This window comes from Cynocephalus volans, chromosome 9, assembly GCF_027409185.1.
Source record: "Cynocephalus volans isolate mCynVol1 chromosome 9, mCynVol1.pri, whole genome shotgun sequence".
In the NCBI taxonomy this organism is placed as follows: domain Eukaryota; kingdom Metazoa; phylum Chordata; class Mammalia; order Dermoptera; family Cynocephalidae; genus Cynocephalus; species Cynocephalus volans.
The window spans coordinates 1,109,748-1,134,800 of NC_084468.1; the positions used below are offsets into that span (position 1 = coordinate 1,109,748).

Consider the following 25,053-nt stretch of genomic DNA (forward strand, 5'->3'; position numbering starts at 1 on the left):
GGGAGGGCGTCAGGAGAGGCTGGGCCAGCAGCTCCCAGGCAGGCTGTCGGGAACAGTGTGAGGGGAGGCTGCTTGGGCCAAACTGACGAAAGGCCCCAGCCCCTCTGCTGCCTGCATTGCTCCCAGGTCTTGGAGGGAGGACGGAGCTGCTTCCCCTTCCCTGCAGCTCCCAGGTCCCCCTGCTTTCAAGGGGGCATGATTGAAGGGCAGCAGTGCCCCCTCCGAGAACCATCTGTGCCAGCAAGCTGAAGTTGGTGGAGACGAGGCGGGTGGGCAGCTTTCACCCCACCGTCAGCCGCCCTGTCCTTGCTGTGCAGTGCCCCTTCCACGGGAAGATCATTCCGAGAGACGACGAGGGGCGGCCTCTTGACCCGGAGGACAGGGCCCGGGAGCAGAGGCGGCAGCTGCAGGAGCAGGAGCGCTCGGGTAGGTCTGGTTGGGGGCTCAGCCCTAGAGCCCACCTCCACGGGCAGCCCAGGGTGTCTCCATATGGTCATGGAGCACCTGCACCTCCATTGTAACTGATGAAAGTGGGGGACTGCCCAAAGTGGGGGGCTGCTTGGGTGGGGAGGCTTCCAGGATGCTCAGGCTTCTAGTGGAGCCTTGTTTTCATGAGCCTCCTGACCTCAAAGTGGACACAGCAGGGCCCAGAAACCACCACGTTACCATCTGTGTGGTTGGATTTTTAAGCAGATGAGAGACCAGAGGTAGGAGAAGGTAACTGACTGGCCCCAAGTAGCTCAAGGGAAACCAGCTCGCTCCCTCCTTCTCATGCCCGGTGGTTGCTTTGTCCCATGTGGGGATGGGCATCACGCTGTCTTCAGAGTGCAGGCTGTGGCCTGCTGGGTGCCCTGCACTGGCCTCCCAGTCCCCAGAAGCCCCTGAGCAGCAGGGTGGATGCTGAGCTGCACAGAAGCACTGTCATCTGCGAGAGCCCACCCACCACCCTGCCCCACTCCAGGCTGGGTCCCCAGAGGCAGCTCTGACACGTCTCGTCCCTGTGGCTTGTTCAACCCCTGCTAGGTTTGTATCTGTGATGATTTTTTTTTTTTTTTTGGAAGCTCCGTCCAGCCTTGGGCTGCATCCCGTCTAAAGAGGAGATGCATCTGCAGGCCCTGCCCTTGCCAGGGTGGGAGGCACGCGGTGTCTGCGGGAGCAGCGCTGGTGTGCTTCAGAGGTCCCATTCATACCGTTTCTGTCGTTCTTCATGGGCTTTCTGCACTTTGGTCATAAGAGACAAGTGTCAGATTTTAGCCTGGCTCCCAGAGACAGCACTTGGGCCTGGGCCCTGGATGACTGGTGGAGGGGGATGGGGGCTCTGACCTGCTAATCTTCGGGGCGAGGCCTTCCCTGGTGGCTCACACTCAGGAGCAAATTAAGTGCCTATTTTTTGTGTCAACCCTGAAGAGTATCTGGTTTTCCAGCCCTTGGTGACTTGTTAACAAACAGGTATCAGGCCACAGGCTGCGGGCGGCACTGGCCAGTCAGATGTGAAATAGCGTCTCTTTACTAACGACAGTATCGATCCCCTCCTCCCTCACACACAGGGCAATTTTCTTTTCCCTGGTGCTAACCTCAGTGACAATGTGCACTACGCTCCCGGGCGTCTGCGTCAGGAAGGCCGCGTGGCCCGCCGCCTATTGATTTTCTTCAAAGGCTCTTAAATTGCTCCTTCATTTTCCTGAGATGCTCATTCCATCTCCACTGGGTGCCGGCATTCTTTCGTTGTGTTTAAACAATTGCTCCATTCACTGGGTTCCTAAACTGTGACGCCTTCTTATTACTGGGAGATAAACTGTTTAGACAGTTTTCCTTAATCTTGGATTAATCGTTCCTGTATCTGAATTGTGCGGGCCCGTATTCCTTCACTTCAAAAAATCAGCCTGGGGAGGACCTGCCATCCGTCTATCTGGGGCGTGCAGCTCCCTCCCTCCCTGGACGTGCCCTCCTCTCAGCGTGGCCTTGGTCTGGCTCTGATCCTGGTGCTGCTCCCTGGCCCCCTGGCCCCCTGGCCCAGCTCCCAGGGTCCTGTGTGCACACTTGGATGCCACTGGGGTGTGGTGTGTCCAGCACCCTCTGCACGCCAGGGTCATCCACAGGCCTGGGCACATCAGGGCTGCTTGGCTGTCACGTTCCTCATGTGGGGGGACCTTCCCAAGCCAGGCTGGGCCAATGCCAAGTCTGACAGACCCCTACAGCGGCCTCAAGGGGCAGACCAGCAGGCTGAGGGGAGTAGCTGCCCAGGAGCCCCCAGCCTGCAACCCCCCGAGGCTTGATGCTGTGTACATAGCTAACACTCTCAGGCCTGCCGATCAGCAGATAGCCAGAGAGTGCCTCGCAGCCACAGCAGAAAGCGCTCGTCTCGCTTGGGAAGGAAGTACTGTCCAAGGAACCCACACCCTGCATTTCTGGGGCCCCGGGCCCACTTACCTCTGGACCAAGGAAGAAGAAAGCCCTTTAATGACTGTCTTGCAGGCCGACCCTCACCCCTCGGCCCTGGCCAGCCCACTGTGATGCCCACTGGCCAGCAGGCATATCCGGCAGGGCCACACGTGGCTAGGTGGGCACAGTCCAGCCCACAAGCAGGAAGTAGCCTGTGAATGGCACCAAGCCCGGCTACTGGCCTTGGCCACCTTCCTGCTTGAGGGGTCCCTGGATACACCAGGAGTGGCCTCAGGGCCCAGCTCTGGCTCCTCCCGGCCCAAGGGGGCTGCCAGGCAGTGGGAACGGCCAGCACAGACCTTCCCTCAGCCTACACTAGGGTGTGGCAGCAGGCAGCCCGCCTGGCCTCTGTCAGAGACAAGACATGCAAGGTCCCTCCTGAGGTGGGCAAGGTCCCCTCCTGGGGTAGGGAGGCCTTGATGAGAGGCCTAGTCTGATTGGTGCCAACTATTTTCTGAAGTCCTTGAGTTTTGTTTCCAGGCTGGCAGGACCCCGAGTTTGTGAGAGACGTGGAGGCAGCCACAGGGGAAGACCTCGGCTCCTCCAGGCTCGGCAGGAAGGGCAGAACGAAGAGGAGGAGGCAGCACCCCCACCTCACTGACCTGACGCAGCAGGCAGACACTGCCCGGGCACGCCTCGGGAAGAAAGTCTTCGCCAAGTAAGAGCTGCTCGCCTAGGTTCCCCACCCCTGAGCCCCCCATTTGGGGGGCGGATGACCAGTAAGGGGATTTTAACCCTTGACTTGGTGTTGTCAGCACCACGCTCTCCCAAGTGAGCTAACTGGCCATCCCTATACAGGATCCAAACCCGTGGCCTTGGTGTTATCAGCACCGCCTCTCCCGAGTGAGCCACAGGCTGGCCCTCAATTTGTGGGTTTTTGAGGAGAGCCGAGGGAGCTCCAATTCCAGGAACTTGGGTGTCCTCCCCTGTGAGCTTCTCCCTGGAGGCCCTTTTCCCAAAGGAGGGGGTCTCAGCCAGCAGGGTCAGTGGGGCTGATCAGGAGCAGCAGCTGGAGCTGGGTGTGACTGAGCATCTTCCCAAGCATACTCACGGCCTGGCAGCAGTCGGGCGCAGAGAACAGGGCTCTGGGCCCAGGGCGAGCCTTCATCTCTCTCACCCAGCAGACCTGGATGGGCCAGCGCTGGCCTGGCAGTGCCACCGTGGTGACATCGGAGTGGGCAGTGACTGTACAGGCTGGCAGCTGAGCCCAGCCCCAGTTCCTCGGTGTCTCCGTGCTGGGCATGGTCAGTGGGGCCTCAGCGGGGCCAGAGCAGAAAGGCCACCAGCCCAGCCCCCACTGTCTGCTGGCCAGAGGTGCCAGCCACCTTCAAGGTGCTGCTTTTCTTTTTTCTCATCGACTTGTTTGGCCACAGAAAATACTCAGACTGAGTTTAGGAGACCATGAGGCTTTTGCCTCCCTTCGCAGGTTTGTGCTGGGACCTTGTGGGGTCAGGCAGCCACAGCCAGTCCTGGAGGCCCCTTCCTTGGATGCGCCTGGAAAGTGCTAAGCGCACCAGGCGGAGGAGCCACTGCCTGCCCTCCTGGCCTGCGTGGCTGCATTCTGGCCCGAGTGGGGCTGGGGAGGAAGGTGGCTCCCACACTGCTCAGACACAGTCTCTGTGAGCCCCAGGCTCACTGTCCAAGCAGCCACAGCCTTGCCAGGACCCTACTGGGTCCATACCCTCCTGTGACACAGCACCCTAGCTGGTCAGCACCACCCCCTTTGTTCTCACTGGAGTGGGGTTGGGAGGCCGTGACCACGCCAGCCTCATGCCATCTTTCTGCTACACGTTCATGAATATTCCCTCAGCTCTGGGTGTGGAGGTGTGTGTGCCGCTGTGAGAGCGAGGTGGGCACTGTGAACCTGACACTTCCTAACACGCTTACCCCGTGGCTGCTCTCCATGAGGTCGTGGGGCAGGCTGTGCCATTCAAGGGTGCAGCCAGTGCTGGCAAGATTGGGGATCCTGGCAGCTGCCTTCAGGGCTGGGGGCAGTCACAGGAGAAGTGCCAGGGCACAGCCTTGCTGTCTTCTCCTGGGATAGAACCCATCGTGGACTCCCATCACTGGGACTGTACGTTCCCGCTGGGACAGGGCTGCTCTGAAGGTGTCACCCACAGGAAGTCTGCAAGTGTCCGAGTGCAGCCGCTGCCTCAGCACCAGGGTCTAATCCCAGAGAGGCCACAGTCAGGAGCCAGAGCCCTTGCTGGAGCCTCTGATCCCGTCTTGCTGTGCTTTCCCCACAGGGCAGCTGTGCGGAGAGTGGTTGCGGCCATGAAGCAGATGGACCGGAAAAAGCACGAGCGGTTCTCAAACCAGTTTAACTACGCGCTGAATTAGAGCGCCGGCCAGGTGTGCCATAGGCCCTTTGGGTCATCAGCTCCTCTTCCCCTTCTGCCAGTGCACTAGGACCCGAGAGTGGGCACGGGTCTGGGCAGTAACCGTAGCCTGTTATTGCGTGTGTTTAACGTAAGGAAGTGGTACATTAAAATGTCCTGGAGGTGTGGCCTCTCTCCTACCATGGGGGGCTGTCGCCATCTGGTCATGGGTCTGGCCTTGCAGAAGAGGCCCTGGGAGCCTGGGGATGTGAACACGGGTAGACTGTCCTCCATGGGGCAGCTTGCAAGTTCTTGTAAGGCCTGTGTGTCCTGTGATATGCTGTTCAGGAACAGTGGAAAGTACACACCGCTCATTCTTCGGAGCATGCGTGGCCCCCACCCCTTCCCCAGTCTCCTCCCCAGGAAGGGACCACTCCAAGGAACTCTGGGAAAGCCCACACTTTTATGCAAATGCCGTTTTTTACACAAACACAAAGTGAACCATTCACCCCGTTTGAACCTTGCATTTCCAGCTTCACAGATTGTCTGGGTGACGGTTCCGCATCAGGTCACAGAACTTCCTCGTTCTTGGTTTCTTAGTCACAGCTGCACTGACATATGACTCACATACGTTAGCATTGGCCCTATTAAAGTGTCAATTCAGAGGCAGTAAGTACATTCACAGTTGTACAACCACCACCACCATCTAGTTCTAGAACTTCCTATCACCCTAAAAGGAAGCCCCGTAGTCATTAAGCAGTTACTCCTCATTCCCTCTCTCCAGTCCCTGGCAACGACTAATCTACTTTCTGTTTCTGGATTCGCCTTTTCTGGCCATTTTATATGAATGATATCATGCAATATGTAGCCTTTTGTCTCTGGCTTCTTTCACTTAGAATAATGTTTTCAAGGTTCTTCCGTGTCATAACATGTCAATGCTTCATTCCTTTTTAATTGCCCAATAATATTCCCGGATATAGATGTACCACATTTTGTTTGTCCATTCATGTTTCCACTTTTTAGCTATTATGAATAATGCTATGAACATTTGTGTACAGTTTTTGTGTGGATAGATGTTTTCATTTCTTTTGAGTATATACCTAGGAGTGGAATTGCTGGTTTATGTAGTAACTCTAGGTTTAACTTTTTGAAGAACTATCAAACTGTTTTCCAAAGTGGCTAAACCGTTTTGTATTTCTACCAACAATTTATGAAGGTTCTAATTAGTCCACATTTCTTCCCACACTTGTTTTCTGTCTTTTTAATTTTAGCCATCTTAGTGGGTGTGAGGTGGCATCTCATTGTGGTTTTGGTTTGTATTTTTCTAATAACTGACGATACCGAGCATCTTCTTGTACTTATTCGCCATTTGTCTGTCTACTTTGGAAAAATATCTATTCAAATCTTTCATATTTGTAATTGGATTATTCATCTTGAGTTGTAAGAGTTTTTATATATATTCGGAATATTAGACTTTTATGATTTGTAAATATTTTCTCCCTTTCTGTGTTTTCACTTTCTTGATAGTATTCTTCGAAGCCCAAACATTGTTAATTTTGATGAAGCACAATTGATCTGTTTTTTCTTTTGTTTCTTATTTTTTTGGTGTAATATCTAAGAAACCATTGCTTAATCCAAGGTCATGAGGATTTATATCTATATTTTCTTCTAAGAGTTTTATAGTTTTAGCTCTTATATTTAGATCTTTGATCTATTTTGAGCTGTTTTGTATATGGTGTGAAGTAGGGATGCAACTTCATTCCTTTGCATGTGGACATCCAGTTGTCCCAGCACCATTGTTGAAAAGAATATTCTTTTCCCATTGAATTATCTTGACACCCTTATAAATAATCAATTGACCATACATGTATGGGCTTGTTTCTGGACTCTCAGTTCTATTTCATTGACCCATATATCCTATGCCAATACTTAAATATCTTGATTAATGTATCTTTGTGGTAAGTTTTGAATTTGATGAATATGAGTCATCCAACTTTGTTCTATTTCAAGATCATTTTGGCTATTATGGATCCCTTGTATTTCCAAATGAATTTTAGGACTAGCTTCTCAATTTCTGCCAAAAAAAATCCAGATTTTTTTAGGGATTGCACTGAATCTTTAGATTGCTTTGGGAAGTATTGCTATCTTAATATTAAATCTTCTGATTCATGAACTTCTGATATCTTTCCACATATTTGGGTCTTTAACAATGTTTTGTAGTTTTCAGTGTATAAGTTTTACTCTTGTTAAATTTATTCCTAAGTATTTTTTTTAATGCTATTATAAATGCAAATGTTCTCTGAATTTTGATTTTGAATTGTTCATTGCTAATGTGTAGAAATACAATTGATTTTTGTATGTTGATCTTGTATCCTGCAACCTTGCTGAACTTATTAGTTCTAATACTTGTGTGTGTGTGTGTGTGTGTGTGTGTGTGTGTGTGTGTGTGTGTGTGTTCCTTAGAATTTTCTGTACACAAAATTGTGTCATCTGCAGACAGAAATGTTTTACTTCTTCCCATCAATCTGGATTCCTTTTATTCCTTCCTCTTGCCTAATTGCTCTGCTGGACCTCCAGTGTGATTGGAATAGGTATGGTGAGAGTGGTCACCCTTGTCTTGTTCCTAATCTTAGGGGGAAGCATTGTCTTTTACCATTATGTGGGGGGTTTGTAGATGCCCTTTGTTAGGTTAGAGAAGTCCCTTCCACTCCTAGTTGGTTGAGTGCTTGTGTCATGAGGGTTGAATACTGTCAGATGCTTTTTCTGTATCTATTGAGATGATCATGTGATTTTTGTCCTTGACTCTGTTGATATGGTATACTGCAATAATTGCTTTTCATATGTTGGACCAACCTTACATTCAGGGGACAAATTCCACTTGTTTGTGGTGTGTAATCCTTTTTATATGCTGCTGGGTTTGGTTTGGTAGTATTTCACATTTACATTCATAAGAGATACTGGTCAATAGTTTTCCTTCTTTTCTTTTCTTTCTTTCTTTTTTTTTTTTTTTTTTCCTGGTGGGTAGCCAGTATGGGGGTCCAAACCCTTGATCTTGGTGTTATCAGTACTGCTCTCTAACCAGCTGAGCTAACAAACCAGTCCTGTGGTTTTCTTGTGACATCTGGCTTTGGTATCAGGGTACTGCTGGCCTCATAGATTGAGTCGGGAAGTGTTCCCTCCTTTCCTGTCCTTTGAAAGAGTTTGTAAAGGGTTGGTGTTGCTTATTTGATTCAGTGGAATTTACCAGTGAAGTTGTTTGGTCCTTTTCTTTGTAGGAATTCTTTTTACTACTGATTCAGTATCTGTACTTATAGGTCTATTTGGATTTTTCTGTTCCTTCTTGAGTCAGTTTCTGTAGTTTGTGTCTTTCTAGGAGCTTGTCCATTTCATCTAGGTTACTTTTTGTAATTTGTTGACATATAATTGTTTATAGTATTTCCTAATTTTGGTATTTGAGTCTTCTTTCTCTCTCTCTTTCCCTCTTTCCCATGGTCAGTCTTGCTAAAGATTTATAAATTTGATTGATCTACTTAAAAAAAAAAAAAACTTTTGGTTTTGATTGTTCTCTCTTATTTTTCTATTTTTTATTTCATTAATTTTCACTCTAATCTTTATTATTTCTGTTGGGTTACCTTGGCTTTAGTTTTCTCTTCTTTTTCTTGTTTCTTTCTTTTTTTTTTTTTTTTTTTTAAAGATGACTGGTAAGAGGATCTTAACCCTTGACTTGGTGTTGTCAGCACCACGCTCAGCCAGCAAGCTAACTGGCCATCCCTATATGGGATCCGAACCTGGGGCCTTGGTGTTCTCAACACCGCACTCTCCCGAGTGAGCCACGGACCGGCCCCATTTCTTGTTTCTTAATATGGTAGATTAGTTTATTGATTTGGAATCTTTCTTTTTCATATAGATGCTTACAGCTATAAATTTTCATCTAAGCATTGTTTTAGCTTCATCCCATAACTTTTGGTGTACAGTCAGCCCTCCACATCCATGGGTTCCACATCCCAGATTCAACCATCCACAGATGGAAAACATTTGGGAAGAAAACACAAAAAAATAACAATACAACCATAAAAAATAATATAAAAAGCAATACAGTATAACAACTATTTACATATCACATTGTATTAGGTATTATAAGCAATCTAGAGATTATTTAAAGTATATGGATGTACATAGGTTATATGCAAATGCTATGCCATTTTATATAAGGGACTTGAGCTTGCACAGATTTTGGTATCTGTGGGAGTCCTGGAACCAATCCCTCAGGATACTGAGGGATGACTGTATTTATGTATTTATGTTTTTGTCTTTTTAAAAATATCAAAATGTTTTCCAATTTCTCTGGTGATTTCTTCTTTTACCCATTGATGATTTAGGAATTTTTTGTTTAATTTTCACATACTTGTGAATTTCCCTATTTCCTTGTGTTATTGATTTCTTATTCCATTGTGGGCAAGGAATACTTTATATGATTTCAGTCCTTTTAAATGTACTGAGAGTTATTTTATGGCACATATGTTCTGTTGTGGAGAATGTTTCACATGCCATGAGAATGTCTATTCTGCTGTTGTTGGGTGGAGTGTCCTATAGATGTCTGCTAGGTATATTTGGTTTATAGTGTTGTGTAAGTCTTTTCTTTCCCTTTTGCTCTTCTGCCTATTTGTTACAACCATTGCTAAAAGTGGGGTATTGAAGTCTCCAAGTACTATTGTTGAGATAACTGTTTTTCCCTTCAGTTCTGTCAGTTTTTGCTTCATATATTTTGGGCCTCTGTTATTAAGTGCACTTGTGTTCATATTTGATATTTCTTCCTACTGGATGGGCCCTTTTATCATTACAACATGTCCTTTGTCTCTAGTAAAAGTTCCATCTTGAAGTCTCTTTTGTCTAATATCAGTATAGGCACTTAGCTCTCTTTTGACTAATATTTGCGTGGTATATCTTTTTCCATCCTTTTATTTTCATTGTGTCTCATTGTGTTTCTTGTAAACAGCATATAGTTGGATTATGGTTTTAATCTATTTTGCCAGTCTCTGCTACTTGAGAGCAGTGTTTAATCCTTTTACAGTCAGTGTCATTACTGATGTATGTCTGCCATTTTTCTGTTTATTTTCTGTATGTCTTTAATCTCTTTCTTCCTCTATTCCTCCATTACTTTTTTCTTGTTAGTTAAATGGATATTTAATTCCCTGTAACATTTTAATTCCCTTTTTGTCTTTTATTGTTTTTCAAGTTATTTTCTTAGTAGTTGCTCTGAATATTATAATTAACATCTTAAAACAATCCAGTTCAGATTAACACCAACCTAACTTCAGTAATGTACAAATACTCTGCTGCAGTATAACCCTGTGCCCTCCCCGCTCCACTGTGCTGTTTTCGTCATGCAAATTGTGTCTTTACAGATTGCAAGCCCATCAGCTAGTTTTGTAATTATTGTTTTATGTGGTTGTCTTTTAAATCAGATAGGAGAAGAAAAGGTTTGTGAAAAAAAGTATGTTCATACTGTCTGTTGTTTGGCTCTGCATCTTCCTTTTCCAGTGCTCTTTATCTCTTGAGTGGATTCTGGGCTAGTGTCTTTAGTTTTTCTAGTAGGGCAGATCTACTAACAATGAACTCTCTCGTTTTTGTTTACCTGGGAATGTCCTAATTTCTCCTTCACTTTTGAAAAGTAATTTTGCTGGATTTAGAATTCTTGTTTGACAGTCTTTTTCTTTTCTTTTCTTTTTTTTAAAAGATGACCAGCAAGGGGATCTTAACCCTTGACTTGGTGTTATCAGCACCGCACTCTCCCAAGTGAGCCATGGGCCAGCCCTGACAGTCTTTTTCTTTCAGCCCTTGGAATGTGCCATCCCCCTGCCTTCTGGCCCCCGTGCCTTCTGTGGAGAAGCAGCTGTTACTGTAGTGGAAGATGCCCTGTGCTCAGGCAGCTGCTGTTTTGCTTTTTTGTTTTTGTTTTCCTGTAGCTGGCCTGTCAGCACCACGCTCTGAGTGAGCCAGAGCCAACCGGCCTGTCCCAGTGAGCTGCTTTTTTCTTGCTCCTCTCAATATTCTTTTCTCATCTTTGGCTATTGACAGTTTGACTGTGATGTGTGTAGTTATGGATGCCTATGAATGTATTTTACGTGGAATTCATTAAGCTTCTCAGATGTAAAGATCAATGTTTTTCATCAAATTTGGAAGCTTTGGGCCATTATTTCTGCACATATTCTTTCTGCCCTTCTCTCTCTCCCCTCTCCCTGGACTCCCAGTATGTGTATGTTGGTATGGTTGGTGGTGTCTGCTGCTCTCTGAGGCTCTGTTCATTTTTCTTCATTCTTTTTTCTGTTCCTCAGACTGGATAGTCTCAATTGACCTGTCTTCAAGGCTGCAGATCTTCTTCTGGCAACTAAAATCTGATGCTGAATTACTCTGGTGAATTTTTTATTTCAGTTGTACTTCTCTACTCTGGGATTTCTATTTGGTTCTCTTGTGTAATTTCTATATATTTACTGATATTCTCTGTTTAATGAAACATCATTCTTATACTTTTGTCTTTAGACATGGTTTCCTTTAGTTCTTTAAACATGGTAGCTGACTCAAAGTATTTGTCTAGTAAGTTTAACGTTAGGGCTTATTCAGTTTCTGTTGACAGCCTTTTTTCTGTGTATGGGCCAAGGAAACACACAGTGTTTGTGTGTCTCATAATTTTTTTTTCTTGAAAACTGGACATAGTAAGTCATACATGCAACTCTGGACGTCAGATCCCCCTCCACAGGGTTTGTTGTTGTTGTTACTGTTTGTTCAGTGTCTTCCCTGGGCTAATTTTATAAAACCTTTACTTTGTCAGATGCAGCCACTGCAGTGTCTGCATGGTTAGCTTAGTGGTCAGCCATGATTGGGCAGAGATTTTCTTAAGTGCTTTGAACCAGTAAGTCTTACAGCTTTTGCTGACAAACTATGAGTGTGTGCTTGTGTGCGTGTATGTTGGGCATGCCTTCATCCCCAGTAGATGGGTGCCAGCTCTGCCTTAGCCTTCACTTCCTACTTGCACAGAGCCACCAAGTCAGCCAGAGGTGAGCGCTCAGCACCCCTCGGGCCCTTCCTGGGCATGTACACAGCCCTGCAAACATGCACATGTGACATTCTGTGTCTCCAGGAACATGTCAGGGCTTTGCAAAGACCACCATGGAGATCTCATTCCTCAGATCTTCCTTTTCAGATTTTTGGTCGACCTCTTGTTTGACCCAACTGGTGTGTCCACCTCAATACTGCTGCTTGTTTTGACAACCCTCCCACCACCATCACAGACCAGCTGGGTCATGCCAAATAGAGGTGAGCCCTATGGGTGGGGCTTTTCCAGGTATTAGCCAAACAAGTCAGATAGTGGCAGTTCTCTGGGGATGGGGCTTTGGAGGAGCTCCAGACCTGGTCCTCCCCTTTCAGTGGCTGCTAGGCTGTTGGTTTTATTTATTTATTTATTTATTTTAATTATTTTTTATTTTTGGCCACAAAACAAGTCTTAATACATTTAAAAAGATTAAAATCATAGAATATATGTTCTCTGACCAGAATAACAGAAGGAAATTTAGAAAATTCAAAAATGAGTGGAAAGTAAACAACACTCTTCTAAATAAACAATGGGTGAAAAGAAAAATCACAGGGAAATTAGAACTTTGAGATAAAAATCAAATCACAACACATCAAAATTTATGGGATGCAGGTTTCATGCTGTGCTTAGAGGAAAATTTACACTTGTAAACATCTATATTAAAATGCTACATTTTTTTTTTTAAGGTATTAATCTCTTTGTCAATTTCCTCCACATCCTGGATTTTTTTCTTGTTTCATTGTGTTGTCTGAGTCTTCTCCTATCTCTCTCCTGTCTCAGTGAGTTTCTTTAAGATTGTTGCTCAGAATTGCCTTTCAGTCATTTCACGGGTTCCCTGCTCTACAGAGTCTGGTATTTGAGAACTACTGTATTCTTTTGGTGGTGTCATATTTTCTTGGGATTTCATGTTTCTGGTGTATGTACGTTGATGTCTGGTCATCTGACAGAGCAGTTACTTCTGTTACTCCAGAGTGGGCTTTAAGGAAATAGATGGCCTCTTTTTTTGGTCTTTGCCGATGACACTCCTTGTGTCAATGTAGTTGAGTATCTGGCGGGCCACCTGCATGGTGGCTGTAGCTACTGCCGTGGTATTCATCACTTTTGTGGCAGCCATGGCTGTGGTGGTCCATCTGTGTGGAAGTGGTATTTTTGGTGTTCTCCTGGGAATGCTGCCCTTGGCTTCTGCCCGAGGACCCTGGGTGTGCTCTGTCTCAGCTGCTGGTTTTAAAGGCCACCGTGGATGTGAGGCTGCTGGGTCAAGTGAAGTAGGGACAGCACAAGGTAAAATGCCACAGAGCTCACTGTTCTTACCAAGATTCGATCATTTTTCTTGAATAAACACTCCTTGGATTGTTACTAGCCTTTTATTAATTTCTAGACTTTTGAAAAAGTTGATTTTGTGTATTTTTCCAGTGTTCTGTGGCATTGCAGAGGAATGGGCTTCAGAGGTCCTTACTCTGCCATTGGAAAAGTGCCTCCTCACTGTCTTCTGTCCATGCGATATTCCCTTGTGTGGGTTGGTCACTGCACTCGTGTACGCCATCCTGCCAAGGCTTTTTCTAGTCCTTTCCTGTGCCTGGCAGTCCTGCAGCAGATATTCTTGTACTTTTGTCTCTTCACATATGTATACGCATATCTGTGGGTTAGATTCCCAGGGGTGGAATCGCTGAGTCCAAGTGCTTGTGTGGTTATGATTTTGGTAGATGTTGCAGCATTGCTGTTGGAACTGGCACCAGTTTGGTCTCCCAGTAGCGGTGGAGAGCACACTTACCCACCTCACGCACCCAGGTGTTAGTGAGCGTGCTGACGTTTGCCAGCATGAACAAGTGGTATCTAACATGTTTGATTCACATTCCTCTTAGGAGTGAGATATGAAGTATTTTATTTGTTTAAGAATTCGTTGTTTTCCTTCTCCATGAATTGTATGTCCTTATCCTTTGCTCATTTTTCTATTAGCTTATCAGTTTATTTCTCATTAAGTTGTGGGAGCTCTTTATTCATTAAGAAAATTAGCTCCACGTGACATGTTGCAGATATTTCTTCGGGTGGCCTTCTGATTTTGCTGATGGTATTTTTTGCGTGTAGGTTTTTTATGGAGTTGAATTATCAATTTTTCATGGCGTCTGAGTTTTATGTTATAGTTAGAATGCCCTTCCTTACTCGAAGGTTATATTAAAACATTCTCCCATGTTTTCTTCTAGTACTTTTATGGGTTTCATTTTCACATTTAAATCATTGATCTCCTTATAATTCATTGTGATAGGAAATGGAGCCAGGAAATCCGATTTTTTATTTCAAATAGCTGTCCAGTCATCCCTTTGTCATTTATTAATGAATTCATATTTTTTGCAGATTTGGGAGACCATCTCTGTCATACATCAAAGTCCCGTGTACAGTGGTTGTTTCTGGACTTTCTGTCCTGTCTGCCTAGTCATCTATTGTTACCATACTGTTTTAATTACTGTACTTTTGTAATGCATTTCTGTGTCAAAGCCCCTTTTATATCTCTGTTCTCCTGAGGTCAAGTTGGAAGAGGAGAGGGTGTTTTGTAAAATTTAATTCAGGACTAATTTGTTACCCTGGTGTTTCTTGCATCAGATATTTTAATGAATCTTCATGAATATTTATTAAAAGACAAGCCAGCGGCTCTGTGTGTGTGTGTCTGACTGGCAGGAGTGAGAGGGCTCTGTGGGACGGTGGGGGCTTAGCTGGCCCTTCTGGCCAATGAGGTCAGGGGGATTGCACCGAGGGAGCAGGCTCCACCACTCTTGAGCCCAGGGCCCCGTCCAGCAACTTACTAAGGGGGTGCTGGGTGGGCCCCGCTTTCCTCAGAGGCCCAGGTGCAGAGTATGCTGCCCCCTCCCTTGATGCCCTCAGTGCCCCCTTCCTACCTGTGCTCGTCACGATGTGGTTTGGGTCCCCAGGAGTCGGGCAGGGGAGCCTGGCATGGCCTGACCAGTAGGTGTGTTTGGAGCCAGCAGGTCTATACCCCAATTCCCAACAGGAGCCACCTGCAGGAGAGAGTGACCCTCCCATGTGGGGAAGTGGCCTAGCCTGGATGGCCCAAGATGGACTTAGGGGTCCTGAGGATGCTGAGGGTGGTCTCAGGACCTCAGGAAGACCCTGCAGACTCACTGGCCCAGCCCTGCCAGTCCCAGCAGCTGCTCCTCCACCGCTCCTGGCCTCCAGTGAGCTCCCTGCCACCCCCCAAACCCCCTCATCCCCCAGCCCTGGTCACTGGGGTTTAGCCTGTCCTGAGGCTGGGCTTGGGCTGCTTAGAGGCAGGACAGGTGCAGAGAGGCCAGCGGCTTACCCACTCCTCCCAATATCCCTGCAGCCGGGCTTTGGAAACAGGACTGTCCTTGGCCCACAGGAGAGAGAGCAGGCACCGTGGCAGCCCTACGCTGCCAGCCACGGGTCAGGGCAGCTGCAGGAACCTTGTGAGGTGCACACTGCGGGCAGCCACTCAGGATGGCCCAAATCTGCTGAGCGGGAAGAGGGGGCCATTCATTCATGTACCATCCACCGAGGCGCACAGGTGAGCAGCAGGTGACCCTGAACAGGGTGGATGCTGGGAGCTGGAGGCCCGGGAAGAACATTGCAGGCAGAGTGCCAGCAGGGGCATTTGGGCCTGGGGGGAGGATCTTGGAGGGTAGAGGCAGTGCTTAGAGAGGTTCTGTGGACAGGATGTCCTTCAGGGCAGGTGGCTTGGGCATGGAGTGGGCAGGTGCCAGCCAAGGGCTCAGGCTTGATCCTGGGGCCACGGGGGCAGCTGGCGAAGCAAACGATGAAGGGGTTCTCTTGCGCCAGGCAGCCCAGGGCACAGCAGGGGAACAACAGAGTAGGTGTCAGGGCCAGCAGGGCATGGGACACAGCTCAGTGCTGGGGTGGACAGGCTCTTAACAGAGACAGGGTATCAGAAGTAGGGTTAGCTACACAGAACTGAGAACTCCAAATAATGTCATCCCCTCCAGGAAGCCTCCCCTGCCCCAAGCTCCCACCTGAGCCTGTGTGACCCAGGATGGAGCCTGGGGAATGCGTATAGGTCACTGGGCACCAGGGCAGGCCGAAGAAGAGGCCACAGGAGCAGAGGACCGCATCCCCTGCCCCCTCGGCCAGGCGCTCACATGATTGAGCTCTGGCCAGTAGGGTATGAGCCGCCGTGTTGCTGGGCTTCCCAGAAAGCTCCTTAGAAGGAGGGGGCCACCCCTTTCCTTTCTTTCCTGTTTGCTGCCTGGAGTGAGGATGTGGTGGCTGGAGCCTCGGCTTCCATTGGGTCCATGAGGAGGAGGGTCCAGCCCAGGGACAGCACAGCTGACTGCTGCATGGAGCCGGGTCTCTGAGGACTCTGTGATGGTGTCATGACTGCCCAAGACTGCCACTGGCTAGAATTCCCTTACACAAGAAAAAATAGTGTCCTTTCAATTCCTGTTCATTCCAGTTTTCTCTTACATACAGCCAAACCCATTCCTAACCCACACAGCAAAGGACCACAGAGCACCGGCCTGGGCTGTGGGCTGACCGTGGAGAGAGGTGTGCAAGAGGGCTGCATGGAGGTGGGAAAGGGGCCTCACTGGGAACTCCCTGTGCATCTGGGCCCAGTCATCCCTGGGCAGGAGATTGGGGGACAGTGCCGAGGAGGGGAGCCTGAGGGGTGAGAGCAGAGGACTCTCTCCATGTCCCTGGATGAGCCTGCATTTGGCTGGGCTGGTGCCTGCAGGGGATGTGCCCTGCTCATTGAGAGGAGGCCCTTTCCACGTGGATGGCTTTGGGGAAACTACATGGGTATGATTCTGGGATAGTGGTGTGGGTGCTGTCTGTGGGCAGGAATGGTCCTGAGTCCTAGGAGGTGGCACTGTGGAAGAGTGCTCTCAGATCCTGGCATCAAGATAGCCCCTCATGGCACTGACACCAAAGTGGGGGACAGGTCGAGGTGGCTAAGAAGCCCACTGCCTCCAGCTCAGGCCCAGGGCCCAAAACTGAGCCCAACACAGGAGGCCCAGGCTGGGAACTGGGCCGTTGGGGGGTGGGGGTGCCAAGCCTGGCAGGAGCAGGGGTGGTAGGGCCAACCTGAGAGCTGCCCTGGAAGCAGCCGGAGGATCTGCATGCCCCAAACCCCTCATGGGATTTGGGTGAATCCCATGGTTCATGGTGGGAACTGGGGACCCAGTGGGAGAGCAACCGAGAATCTAGGCTGGAGCTGGGCCTGACCCAGGCTCCTTCAGGAGGGAGCAGGGGTGCCCCCAGCAAGCCCCATAACCTTCTGGGCCTCAGTTTCCTCACAACGTGCAGGTAGCCACAGCACAAATGCCACAGGTTTGCTAGGAGGCTCAGGCAGGCAGACATAGTTCTATCCCAGGCAAGGGTTTGGCACACAGTAGGTGTGCACCAAAGGGAGACCGGAGGGGCCCAGAGAAGTGCCAGGAACCAGCCCCCCACTACCACAGCATCATGGCTGTGGCATCAGCTCAGGGCTGTCAGGGAGCCTGGAGATGGGGTGGGAGGTACTGCTTCATGGTGGGGGATGTTGATTTCCAGGCCTCGTGGCCCCTCTGGCCCCATCGTACAGCCCAGGGTTGGTGTTGCAGGGTCTGTGAGTGTGGTCACCATGTTTCTGGCTGAGCCTCAAGCTCAGCGGCAGTGGTGGGGGAGGGGATGGAGGTGGACAGAGCAGGTGCAGGCTGGCGCTTTCCTCTCTGTTTCCATGTCTCACCCTCCGTCCCTCCCCTGGTGGTGGATGTTGAAGTGCCCAGCCCACCTGGAGGCAGGTGCAGGTGAAGGCAGGAAGTGCCCGTGGAGCCAAGCGCCACAAAGGGGTTGTGTGGCTAGATGCCTGTCTGCCCAGTGGTGGCCACCTTTGTCATCTCCCTCTGAGGGCTGGGAAGTTGTGAAACGTTCCACAGGGTCCCAGCTGAGCTAACCAAGGTTAGCATAGTGGAAGCAGGAGACTCTTAGGGGATAGACCCAGGCAGGCTCCTTGCAGGCCCGAGCCCTGGCAGTCCTGCGCAGCCTGATGGCCGGGCCCTTCCCTGGCCTCTCCCAGAAGTGGAGGCTGTGGCTTTCTGCTCTGCAGCCCCTCGGCACCCAGCACAGGCCAAACCCACCGTACTGCTGATTTGATTTGAGGCCAAGAGCCTTCTGGAAACTTCTAGGGGTCCCTAGTCAGCTGTCCACACCCTGGAGGCCCAGGCCTCGTCAGTGAGACCAAGAGTGCCCACCTGCACCCTCCTGTTACCCTTGGCCAGATGCAGTCCGTCCGGTTCAGGCTGTCCTCCGCTCGTGGGTCACCACCAGCATATTGTGGCTGTGCTGAGCTCTGTTGAGCCAGAAGAGCCAGACAGGGGAGGAGGGCAGGAGCCTGGTCCCACCCAGGAGCTAACAAACCTCAGGACAGTTACTGGGCAGGTGACCGCGGGCAGTGTCAGCGGGCTGTGCAGACCAGGAATCGGACGAGGGGGTGGCTCCCGAGTGGGGTCCGGGAGGTCTCCAGGCCTGTGCGGGCAGGGCCTGCTGGAGGCCAGAGGCCACAGGCGGTGGGGACAGCAAATGGTCCCAGTTGCCTCTGCCTGATGATCTGGGTGCCGCTCCTGCCTGCCTTTGCCCACTGGTAACGGCGAGACCAGCGGGAGGCGCTCTCTTTCACCACGGGGTGGCCACTGCCACCCACCCTAGAAGGGTCATTTTGCTCCCCAACCCCAGCCCTGTACCCAGTGGTTGGTGACAGGCCCAGAGACAAGTCCGCTCTTAGGAGCTCAGTTCACTCATCAAAAACGAAAGGGAAGACCTGGAGGGGACACGAGCCCGGCGCGCGGCGCACGCTCAGCTGACCTCCCTCCTCGGGCGCAGGGCTCAGGCCACCACCAGCGACCGGCGACGGACGAGGGGAGCCGCCCGGCCCCTCCCCGCCCTGCTGGGGCTGCCTCCGAGCCCTTCCCGAGCCGGGCGGCGTTGCCGTGGGGGACTTCGCCGTCACCCGGCTGCGGTGCCCGCGTCCCGCAGCGTCTGCGCCCCCGTCAGTGCAGCCACCGGGCCGTGCGCCTCCCCTTGCCCAGCTCCGGGAGCCCGCGTGGGGACCGCGCCCGGAGCTGTTCCAGGAAAGGCGGCCGAGCCGAGGGGGGCTTCCGAGCACCGCGTGCGGCTCGGAGTCCGGCTCGGGCGCGCGAGGGCGAGAGCTCAGCCGCGGGAGCGCCCTCTTGGCCGGCGAATGCGCCCGACACCGGCCGACGCCGCCCGGGCGGGCTCAAGGGCCGAGAGGCTGGGGCGGGAGCGGGGCCGCCGGGCGGGGAGCGGACGACGGGTCGGCGACAACCCGGAGCGCTGCGCCCCGAGCCGCCGCCCCGCGCGGAGGAGGAACGCGGGCGGCGGCAGACACGGGCGAGTTCGGCCCTGGGGCGCCAGGCCGGCGCAGAAAGTGGCGCCGAGTCCCGCGCGGGCCGAGCACCCCGGGGCACCTCGGTCCCCCCCGAGAGAGACGCAGCGGCCCGGCCGGCGCGGACGGCGCGGGAGCCCGGGAGACGCGGGGCGCGGCGTCCTGCGGTTTATTGATGGATCGAGCGGAGTTCGGCCAAGCGCTCCCGAGCCCGCGGAGCCGCCCGCCCAGCCCGACGCGCACAGCCGGGTCCAAACGCAAACGTCTGCCGCGGCGACCGCCGGTGCCCCGCGCTCACAGGTGCGGCGCGTAGAAGGCGGGCGCGCCGTAGGGCTGCGAGCCCAGCACGAAGGGCGACAGCACGGCCGGGCTCGGCAGGAAGGGCAGCTGCGCGGCGCACACCAGGCCGCCGGGGCCGTGCGCCGGGTACCCCGCGGGGCCGTGCATGGCGAGCGGCGCGCCCATGGGCGGCGACGGGCTGAGCGGGCTGAGGCCGCCGGGCAGCCCCGCGGCCCCCGCGCCCGGGCCCGGGCCGCCGCCGCCGCCGCTGGGCGCGCTCGTGTCGGCGCCCGGGTTCTGCTTCTTCCACTTGGTTCGGCGGTTCTGGAACCAGATCTTGACCTGCGTCTCGGTGAGGCTCAGCGACAGCGCCAGGTTGAGGCGCTCGCACACCGACAGGTAGCGCGTGGCCTTGAACTTGTTCTCCAGCGCCACGAGCTGCTCGTAGGTGAAGGCGGTGCGCGCGCGCCGCGGCTTCCCGGACTTGGAGTCGGAGCCCGTGCGCTTCCGCTTGGGCTTGGCCGGGGCCGCCGCGCCCTGCGGCGTCGTCCCCGCGCTCCCCGCCGCCGCGGCTCCCGGCGGGCCCGGGGCTCCGGGCGAGTTCCCGCGGGGTCCGGGGGCCGCGGGCTCGTCGACGGCGCCGGAGGGGGCCGCGGCCTCGGCCGCGCCCGGACAGCCCGACCCGCGGGCCGCGACGCCGCCGCCGCCGCCTCCACGCGCCGCCTGCGCCTCGGGCGCCGCGTCCTCGTCCTGGTCCTCGTCGTCCGGCGCCTCGTCCCCGCTGTCTGCGCTCGGGCTGCCGCCGCCGCCGCTGCCGTAGCCGTTGGCCTCGGCCTCGTCCGCCTTGCGGGGGTCGCCGGCACCTGCGGCGGGACAGGGGACGCACGTGAGGACCCGCCCGCCGTCCCGCCGCCCTCCCCGCGTCCCGTGTCCCCTTCGTCCCCCGCCCCTGTTTTCTGAGCTCTTTCGCCCTCCGTCCCTCCTCCTCCGTTCCTTGTCACTTGCCCGCGTTTCGTCTCTCGTGTCTGTCCGTCGGAAGGACCCCCTGGCCCTGGCCCTGCCCCTGGCCCTGTCCCTGTCCCCGCCCGCGGACGCCCCGACGCCTGTGCCCGAGCAGGGCCGGGCGGGAGCTGCGGAGTTCGCGGCGCAGTGAAGGCTCCGATCGATGCGCGGGGCAGATACAAACTTAATTAAACTCATTTCGTGTAATGTACAAACTAGTTAAAGGCCACTTAATTTATTTCGGCGCATATTACCCTCCAATTACAGCGGGCGCCCGGCCAGGCAATTACTGGGCATTTAACAGTCGGCCGGGCTAGGAGCTGGGGTGGGGTCGGAGCAGGCTGTGGACAGGGGGCTTCTGGGGACCCGAGCCAGCCACCCTGGCCCGTCCCTGCCTCACGCCTCCGGGCCCTAGAACTCGGCTGCCAGCGTCAGCCCCGCGCCCCTGCGGCTCCTTGGAGCCCCCAGCTGAGCCCCCAGGAGAGCCGCCCAGGCTGGTCCCTGCTCCGCGTGACCAGGAGGTCCCGGCAGGCGGGTCGAGAGTGGCACCAAGACCCGCCGGGCAGCGAGTCCCCGTTAGGCCGACCCTGAGCAGCAGCCCCGCATCCTCCACCAGAGGCCTCTGCGGTGACTACATTTTGAGTGTCTGAAATTTGGGAGAAAGTCTCTCTCCTGGGACGGGCCTCGAGGGCGGTCCGTGCCCCTCCACCCCCAAAGACGGAGCAGGTGCAGGAGCAGGTGCCAGGCCCTGCTCTCAGGTCAGGCTGGCACCGAGGTCCTGGGGAATGCACGACAAATTCGCTCCTGGCAGATTCCTCCAGGACAACTGGCTGATGTCGCACGGAGGCCAGCAGGTGTCCTGCCCCCGACCCGCGCCCCTTAGCAGGAGCAAGAGCTATCCCCCCGCGACCCTGAGGGCTGGGTTGTGGACGGAGGGGCCGGCCGGCTCCCACCGCGGGCTGTGCTGTGTCTGCCGCAGCGAGGCCAGAGCCTGGGCCTTCCGCCCCGAAGGTTCCCCGGGCAGGTGGAGCTTCCGAGAACGGCCGCCAAGAGCCCGCGGGGTCCCCTCGGCCAGCCGGGATTCGTTCTCCGTCCATCTCGGCCGACCCGGGAGAAGCCTGGGCCCAGCCCCGTCCGCCCGGCGCTCGCGTCTCTGCACCGAGGGGCTGGGAAGTTGGAGGCAGGGAAGGCGGGGAGCTGAGCGGGCACCAAAAGCAATCAGGAGCGGGTCGAAGGCAATTCGCGATCAATAGCGGCCCCTAATAAGTGTAATAGGTTTTAATCGAGTAATTATCCGAATTTTGACCCTATAATTTAGATGTTCGGGGGGAGTTTGCAAGGTGCTTGAAAGAGATATGCACGCGCCGTAATGGGATATCGACCGGCCCGGGGCTCGGGCCGCCCCATTACCGGCCGCTTTCCGCCGCTAAGCACATTTCCCCTTAGCTGTGATCGAAGGGATTTAATTGTTTTTCCAGAGATAACCAGCGTTTTGTCACAATTAGTCTGATTTGTCCAAAACGGAAAAAAAAAAAAAAAAAAAAAAAACAGAGGGAAGGAGGAAGGGGATGCCTGGGGTGGCCGCGGTGGGGGCGGGAGGTCGCGGGCCAGCCGCTCCCGTCTCCGCCCCCGGCACGAACTGCCCTGCAAGGCCCCGCGGCCCCGCAGCCCCGCAGCCCGGCCCCGCAGCCCCGCAGCCCCGCAGCCCGGCCCCGCAGCCCCGCGGCCCCGCAGCCCCGCAGCCCGGCCCCGCAGCCCCGCAGCCCCGCAGCCCGGCCCCGCAGCCCCGCGGCCCCGCAGCCCGGCCCCGCAGCCCCGCGGCCCCGCAGCCCCGCAGCCCGGCCCCGCGGCCCCGCAGCCCGGCCCCGCAGCCCCGCAGCCCGGCCCCGCAGCCCCGCAGCCCCGCAGCCTAGCGGAGCCTCTGCGGGAGGCGCCGGGCAGTGCCGGCCCTGAAGTCCGGGTCGCACGGAGGCCGCGCTTGGGCCGGGCGCGGACCCCGCGCTCTGCGAAGTTTCCATCGAGCCCCGGCGCCGGGCCAGGCCCAGCTCGCCACGGGGTCCCGGGAGCTTAAGCACGTAGAAGCGGCCGGTGCCCCCGCTTCGCGCCTCGGCGCCGACCGCGTCCTACTCACTGGGCGGCTCAGCTCCTGCGGTGGCCGCGCCTCCCCCGGCGGCTGCGAGGGCGCGGCGCTCCGGCTCCTGTGCGCGCGGAGGGCGTCCGCAGGCGGCGGGGACCGGGGCGCACGGCGCGCACGGCGCGGGGCCCAGCAGCACGCAGCGGCGTCTCCGGCTGTTGAACTTGTTGGGGTCCAGGATGTCCAGCACCGAGAAGGACGTGGGGCGCGGGGGCGCGGCGGGCCGGGCCGCTCCAGCCCCCTCGGGCGCCGCGGGCACCGTGTCGCTGGCCGCCAGCGGCGGGGCTCCGGGCCGGGGGAAGGCGGGCAGCTCGGCGCGCCCGTCCATAGCGTCCAGGGAGGCGGCGGGGGCAGCGGGCGCTGCGGGCCCCGAACCGGGCCCGGGCGGCGGCGGCGGCGGAGGCGGCGCGGGGCCGTCCCCGGGAGCCGCCGGGCCGCTCGCGCTCATGCCGGCCTCCGCCGCTCCGGCGGCTCGGGCCCCGCCGCCTACTGGGCTCCCATCCCCGGCGGCCCGGGCGCCGCACAGTCCCGCGCCGGCGGCCGCAGCTCGGCCGGTGCTGCCTGGCGCTGCCTCCGCCGCCGCCTCAGGCGCCCGCCGGGCCCGGGCCGCGCATTTATGGCGACCCCGGCGGAGGCGCCCACGCGCCCGCACGCCGCTCACACGTGCGCCCCGGGCGGCCCGGGCCCCGCCGCCCTCGTTAGCGCCGGCGCCTAATTGGCTGGGGCCGGCCCGGGGCGGAGGAGGCGGGCCCCGCGCGGGACGCACGGACGGAGCCGGCCCGCCGGACCGACGGACGCGCAGCCCCGAGCCGAGCGCGGTCCCTGGCGGCTGTCGCGGTCGGCGGCGCGTGGCTGCGCCTCCGCTCGTCCGGAAACGGCGCCCGCCTCCTCGGCCAAGGGGGGAGGCGACAGCCGCGGCCTTGAAGTAACGGCGGGGCCCGTCGGCTGGGACGTCCCGCGGCAGCGGGGCTCGGGGACGCGGCCTCGCGCGCTCTCTCGGGTTCCCGCCTCCGTCCGTCGCTCCCGGGGTCTCTCGCTCGGGTCGGTCCGCGCCCCCGTCCCCTCCCGTCCCCGCTCCCCGCCCCCCCGAAACAGTGGGGACCGGAGAACCGCGCGAACGGCGTGAGCCTCGGTAAGAATCGACCCTTCGAGGAGGGGGATGTGCGTGTCTTCCAGAAATAACGCGGCAGACGCCGCTGTCCCCGTGCCCGGGGAAGCGACAAGCCCCGCGGCCTGCGGTCGTGCGCGTCCCGGCAGCCACCGGGCCGGCGGGGACCGTGGGGAGCGCGCGGCGGGAGCGCGCCGGCCGTGCACGCGCGGGAGCGCGCCGCCTGGCCCTGCGTCCCCGGAGCCCGCCGGGCGCGCACGGACGGGCCTGTGCAATTACCGCGGGCAATGATCCTTCGGAAGCAGAAATTAAAAGTTGGGACGAATGATGGGGGCCGGTCGGCTGTGACCCGGGCCGAGCCCGGGGAGGCCGGGGCTGGGGACGCGCGGTCCCGCCCCCTCCCCCGCTGCCCGGCCTGTCGCCCTCCCCGCGTGCTGGGCCGTCCCGAGATTCTAATCAGACCCGCCACACTGTGTCCTTCCTCGCCGGGACCTGATTATTCTTTATCTTTAAATTATAAATCGCCTCCGGGAAGGCGGGCGGCTAATCTGCCATCGCAGGACGCAGGTACCTCCTTCCCGCCCCCGCCTCGGCCGTCGCTGTCCCACCCTCCGCGGCCGAGCGGATCCAGACGGGCGCGCCCCGCAACTTCCCTCCCGGCCGCGTTCCCGGTCCCCAGCCCGGCCCCGGCCGGCCCTGTGTCCCCGTGAGCCCGCCCCATGCGGAGGGTTTCCGCGATCCCCTCTGCTCCCCCGCGAGGCGCAGCTGCCGGGCGGATGAGGCCGTCTGGGGGGACAGGGCAGCAGGTCCCAGGGCGGACTCTGGCCCGGCTCAGGGTGGCCTCAGGGTGGCACAGAGCATCACGCACACACGCCTCGCCCGCAAGCGCACGCTCCATGCCACGAAGCATCCGTCTCTGCCGCGTCACCTCCCCCGGGTGACGCTCCAATCTGGCCGATCATCTCCTGCCGAGGGCGTCCCCGTGGCCGGGCCTTTGCCCAGCTTCGGTGCACAGTGGACGCAGACGCGCGTGCGACGGCCGAGCGTGCGGCGCGGGTGTAGGATAATGCACGACGGCCACTAAGACGGAGCAAATAGGGTGCCGTGTGTTAAACAAGCCTAACGGGACGATCCCACAGACGGCGACAGTGCTTCCCCCAAGCGCGCGCACGCGGCAGCTCTGCGGGGTGACGGCCGCGCGGACACGAGCGCCGCGGCCGTCCTGGGCCCTGCGGTCCCGACCTCCCCTCCCGGGCCCTTCCCTGCCCCGTCCTGCCGGCCGCTCGCCCTTGGGAAGGGGCTGCTGTGTGT

The 25,053-nt window shown here is 55.7% G+C and overlaps 2 protein-coding genes across 5 annotated transcripts in view; one reads left to right on the forward strand and one right to left on the reverse strand.

Moving 5' to 3' along the window:
- Positions 1–14,495, forward strand: part of UVSSA (UV stimulated scaffold protein A) — a 51,289-nt gene extending 36,794 nt beyond the window's left edge. For all 4 annotated transcript variants that reach the window (XM_063108777.1, XM_063108778.1, XM_063108780.1 and 1 more), the window contains exons 12-15: positions 318–426; positions 2,923–3,100; positions 4,689–4,794; positions 14,203–14,495. In XM_063108777.1, coding sequence (XP_062964847.1) covers positions 318–426; positions 2,923–3,100; positions 4,689–4,782 — 381 coding nt within the window. In that variant the 3' untranslated portion in view covers positions 4,783–4,794; positions 14,203–14,495. The remainder of the gene's footprint in view (positions 1–317; positions 427–2,922; positions 3,101–4,688; positions 4,795–14,202) is intronic.
- A 5,018-nt stretch (positions 14,496–19,513) lies between these two features.
- Positions 19,514–23,082, reverse strand: NKX1-1 (NK1 homeobox 1). The gene is made up of 2 exons (XM_063108790.1): positions 22,632–23,082; positions 19,514–20,361 (listed from the first exon to the last, which is right to left on the reverse strand). Exons 1-2 carry the CDS (start codon positions 23,080–23,082, stop codon positions 19,514–19,516), a joined length of 1,299 nt encoding a protein of 432 aa, XP_062964860.1.
- Between the last annotated feature and the right edge of the window lie 1,971 nt (positions 23,083–25,053).

Bases quoted from the DNA above. Each gene is read 5' to 3' on its own strand.
- NKX1-1 (XM_063108790.1), bottom strand. From the start codon at position 23,082: ATGAGCGCGAGCGGCCCGGCGGCTCCCGGGGACGGCCCCGCGCCGCCT. The intron at 20,362-22,631 runs GTGAGTAGGACG...GTCCCGCCGCAG, and splicing joins CGCAGGAGCTGAGCCGCCCA to GTGCCGGCGACCCCCGCAAG.